At 39.0% G+C, this 4486-nt stretch overlaps 1 protein-coding gene across 1 annotated transcript in view; it reads left to right on the forward strand.

Moving 5' to 3' along the window:
* LOC118334404 (tomoregulin-1-like) overlaps positions 1 to 4486 on the forward strand; it is a gene marked incomplete in the record, with an annotated part of 73852 nt that overhangs the window by 52283 nt on the left and 17083 nt on the right. Inside the window, 1 exon segment of the mRNA XM_035670306.1 lies at positions 3551 to 3647. Within this exon segment, the coding sequence (XP_035526199.1) occupies positions 3551 to 3647 (97 nt within the window).

Here is a 4486-nt window from a genome sequence, read left to right on the forward strand (position 1 = left end):
CACCGATGTAGGTTGAGATAAAAACCAAGCAGTTTCAGTCGGTAGCCAGACCGGCTATGGAGAAAGAACGACAGAAGAGGCTGCGATACCCGGGAAACACCAGGCAGAGGGAAGAGAGACCTATGTGACTCCTTTATCTCTAATCTAGAGAACAGCTGTTTGCTGATAATATTAGTGTTCCTAAATCTCATTATAACATTTATATGAAAAGAAGGATCATTTTAAGTCTGAACAACAGCGTTTATTGGACTTCAGGTGTAAGGTTTTTGCAGGATGCTCCGTTACATTTCATGTCCATTTTTCCGTGGATTAATTTGCCCTTCCTCTTAGATAGGTTTTTTCTCCCTATTACATTAGCAAAATTACAACTGGATGAAATCATGAAACAGCTCGCCTTGATGAAGGCCAGCCATGAATAATCCCGGCGGCTCTTTGATATTTGATGTTCGCGGTTGTTACTAGCCTCGTCTGCCTCCAAAACTCGGGCTCTCTGCTGAAAAAATGGACGGCTGCCATGCGAGTGGCATTAAACTCATCCCCCTGTAAGTCGATAATAATAATAATATAATAATATAATGATAATATCATGAAAGTAAAAAACATTGAATAATGTGTGGCTCGATGTTTCCATTTGGCCCCGATAAGCTTCAAGGAAGTCTCTGCAAGCCACACCTCAGCGTGTCGTAAGCATGGAAAAAGCGTGTGAGCCGTGCGGCGTGTTGATGGTGGAAACGGTTCATCAGTGTTACGGGCTGCCCAGCGGCGAACAGAAACTGATGTGAAGCTGGAGGTTGTTTTGGTAAATGAATCAAGTCCGCTGTTCTGGAAAGAAGTGCGGAAATGATAAGATATAAAATCCGATTAATGTTGTTCCAACGGATGAAAAATATGCATAAACAAAGTTGGTAAAGCAGAAAGCAGTGAAAGCCAAGACACCGAGGTTAACACTGAAAAGAGTTTTTTAAATGTTCAAGAGGAGAAAAGAGTTGTTACAGATGAGTCCCAGCACGAACATGCAAAGTGTCAGCAATAATAAAGCAATGTCTCTGTGTAGTGTCGAGTTCTGTCTCCTGTCCTGTTTGTCTAATTAGTAATTCCAAACCACGTTTTCTCCAAATGTGGTTTGAATTTCCCCCGATTAAATTTAATTTCATTTGCTTAATTTGTAAGAATATGGAGCCTAAAGACTTATTTTACTTTCGCTAAGTATCTTTCATGAATTAATAAAGATTAACTTTATTTCCAAAATGTCATGTATGTTCCAATGTTCCATCCATAAAACATTTTCTTTTTCCTTGTGATGAACAGCTTGAGAACTTTACATTAGCAGTATCGATATTAATCTTCTTCCGCAGACGATGAAGTTCAGGTTCTGACCCGTTGGGAATGAAGTTCACCCAAATGCACACGTGGTAAAATATGAGCGCGAGTGTGATGAAGACTCAGAGGACCGTCTGGTGACGGAAATGTTTCTAATACCGGCCCTCGTTTTCCACGCCAATAGCAAGGGGGCTGCTTTCGACAGCCGCAATGTTCCGTATATTTATGTCTGTTTAAAAAAACAAACCAATTTCGCCCTAAGGGATCGATATTAAAGTATATCTTCTTCTTTTTCCTTCTTCCTCTATCTCTTCTTCATTCTTCTTCTCTTCTTCTTCTTCTTTAGCGAGCCTACTAATTTCACACAATGTAACAAAATTGGAACTCTGGGTACCTGGTCCACATGGAGTCCAGATAGGGAGGCGAGCTATGGCATGAGCACGTGTCCGAGTGAGTTATGATTGGGCCTTATGTGACTACCAAGAGTGATCGCCATGTGGTATGTGATAGATTGTTGTGAGTGTGTGGAGGTGGTGTGCGTGGGTCCCACCTCCATGAGAACGAGTCCCAGCAGAAAAATGAACAAAAACCAAAAACCAATGACGCTGAGGGAGTTGATTTAAAATGTAACGTGGCCATCTCAATACTCCGATAGGTATCGTTTGAATTGGTCTCCGCCAAGTTGGAAACCCTGAGAAATAGAACCCTGTTAATTTCTCACTTATTTTGACAAATTTTAAATGTTCTGTATATTATTGATACGTGTCCCCTCCCAAAACTTTAGTGTTAATATTTGTATTCGAATTAGAATCAAGTTGACTTTTCTTCATCCAAAATGATGGTTTTTAACGCCTCCCCTCATGACACCACTTGCTAATGCATCCTTACCCCTTTTTTGTCTACTTTGAAGAGGGCGAATCGTATTCTATCGTGCACAGAGTTAAGTCAGACAAAAAATTACTTAGCCAAATGAGAGAGGACAAGGGAAGCCCTAAAAAGCTAAAGTCCTAAATTAAAGCCATGTTCCGTTTGGACTGTTTAGGGAAATGAGTTCATACTTTTGTTGAAAATAGACTTGCCAACACAGGCAGAGGGAGAGAGACACCATGTGACTCTTTATCTCTATCTAGAGAACAGCTGTTTGCTGATATATTAATGTTCTAAATCTCATATATAACATTTATGAAAAGAAGATCATTTTAAGTCTGAACACAGCGTTTTATTGACTTCAGGTGTAAGTTTTTGCAGGATGCTCGTTACATTTCATGTCATTTTCTGTGGATTAATTTCCTTCCTCTTGATAGCTTTTTCCTCTATTACATTACAAAATTACACTGGATGAATCATGAAAACAGCTCCCTTGATGAAAGGCAGCCATGAATAATCCCCGCGGCTCTTTGATATTTGATGTTCCGGTTGTTACTGCCTCGTCTGCTCCAAACTCGCTCTCTGCTGGAAAATGGACGCTGCCATGCGAGATGGCATTAAACGCATCCCCTGTAATGATAATAATAATAATAATAATAATAATAATAATATCATAAGATGATAATGTGTGGCTCTGTTTCCATTTGGCCGATAAGCTTCAGGAGTCTCTTCACACACTCAGCTGTGTCTGATGGAAAAGCGTGTGAGCCGTGTCGCGTGTTGATGGTGGAAACAGTGTCATCAGTGTTAACGGCGCTCAGCGGAACAGAAACTGATGTGACCTGGAGGTTGTTTTGGAAATGAAATCAAGTCGCTGTTCTGGAAAGAAGTGCGGAAATGATAATAATAAAATCCGATTATGTTGTTCAAGGATGAAAAATATGCATAAACAAAGTTGGTAAAGCAGAAACAGTGAAGCCAAGACACCGAGGTTAAACTGAAAAGAGTTTTTTAAATGTTCGAGGAGAAAAGAGTTGTTACAGATGAGTCAGACGAAACATGCAAAGTGTCACAATAATAAACAATGTCTCTGTTAGTGTGATTCTGTCTCCTGTCCTGTTTCTAATTATAATTCCAAACACGTTTTCTCCAAATGTGTTTAATTTCCCCAATTAAATTTAATTCTTTGCTTAATTGTCAAGAATAACTTAAGACTTATTTTACTTTCTATATCTTTCATGAATTAATAAAGATTTATACTTTATTCAAAATGTCATGTCAATGTTCATCATAAAACATTTTCTTTTTCTTGTGATGACAGCTGAGAACTTTACATTACAGTATCGATATTTCTTCTTCGCAGACGATGAAGGTTCAGGTTCTGACGTTGGGAAGAAGTTCACCAAATGCAGCACGTGTAAATATGGAGCCGAGTGTGATGAAGACTCAGAGGACGTCTGGTGAGGAAATGTTTCTAATACCGGACCTCGTTTCCACCAAGCAGGGGGCTGCTTCGGAGCCAGTCAGCTATGTATTTATTAGCTGTTTAAAAAACAAAACAATTTCCCCTAGGGGTCCGAGTATTAAAAGTATTCTTCTTCTTTTTCTTTCTTCTTCTCTTACTTTTCTTCTTCTTCTTCTTCTTTAGCGAGCTACTAACTTCTCACATCAATGTAACAAAATTGGAACTTGGTCTGGTCCAACATAGAGTCAGAATAGGACCAGCTATGGTCATACAGTTGGTTATGATATGGGCCTTATGTGACTACCAGATGTGGTCCACATGTGGTATGTGATACATTGTTGTATTTGTGGAGGTGGGCTGCGTGGGTCCACTCAGAGAAGCGAGTCCCAGAAAAATGAACAAAAAACCAAAACCATTCCTGAGGAGTGATTTTACAAATGTACGAGTGCATCTCAATACCTCAGTATGTTTGAATTTGGTCTCCCAATTGGGAAAACCCTGAAATAAACACCTGTTATTTAGTTATTGTTAGACAATTTTAAAATGTTCTGTATATTTTGAATATGTCCCAACTTTAGTTTATATTTGTATTCAATTAGAATCAGTTGATTTCTTCATCAAAATGATGTTAACCTCCCTAACACACTTTGCTCTGCTGCACTTACCTTTTATTGGTCTATTTGAGAGCGAAATCTATTTATCTGCACAAGTTAAAGTCAGACAAATTACTTACAAATAGAGAGGAAAGGAGCCTAAAAAGCTAAAGTCTAAATTAAACATGTTCCGTTGGACTTTAGGGAAAGAGGTTCCCCATACTTTGTTGAAAATAGACTG

Source organism: Morone saxatilis, unplaced genomic scaffold, assembly GCF_004916995.1.
Source record: "Morone saxatilis isolate NCDOM2014 unplaced genomic scaffold, NCSU_SB_2.0 Contig23, whole genome shotgun sequence".
In the NCBI taxonomy this organism is placed as follows: domain Eukaryota; kingdom Metazoa; phylum Chordata; class Actinopteri; family Moronidae; genus Morone; species Morone saxatilis.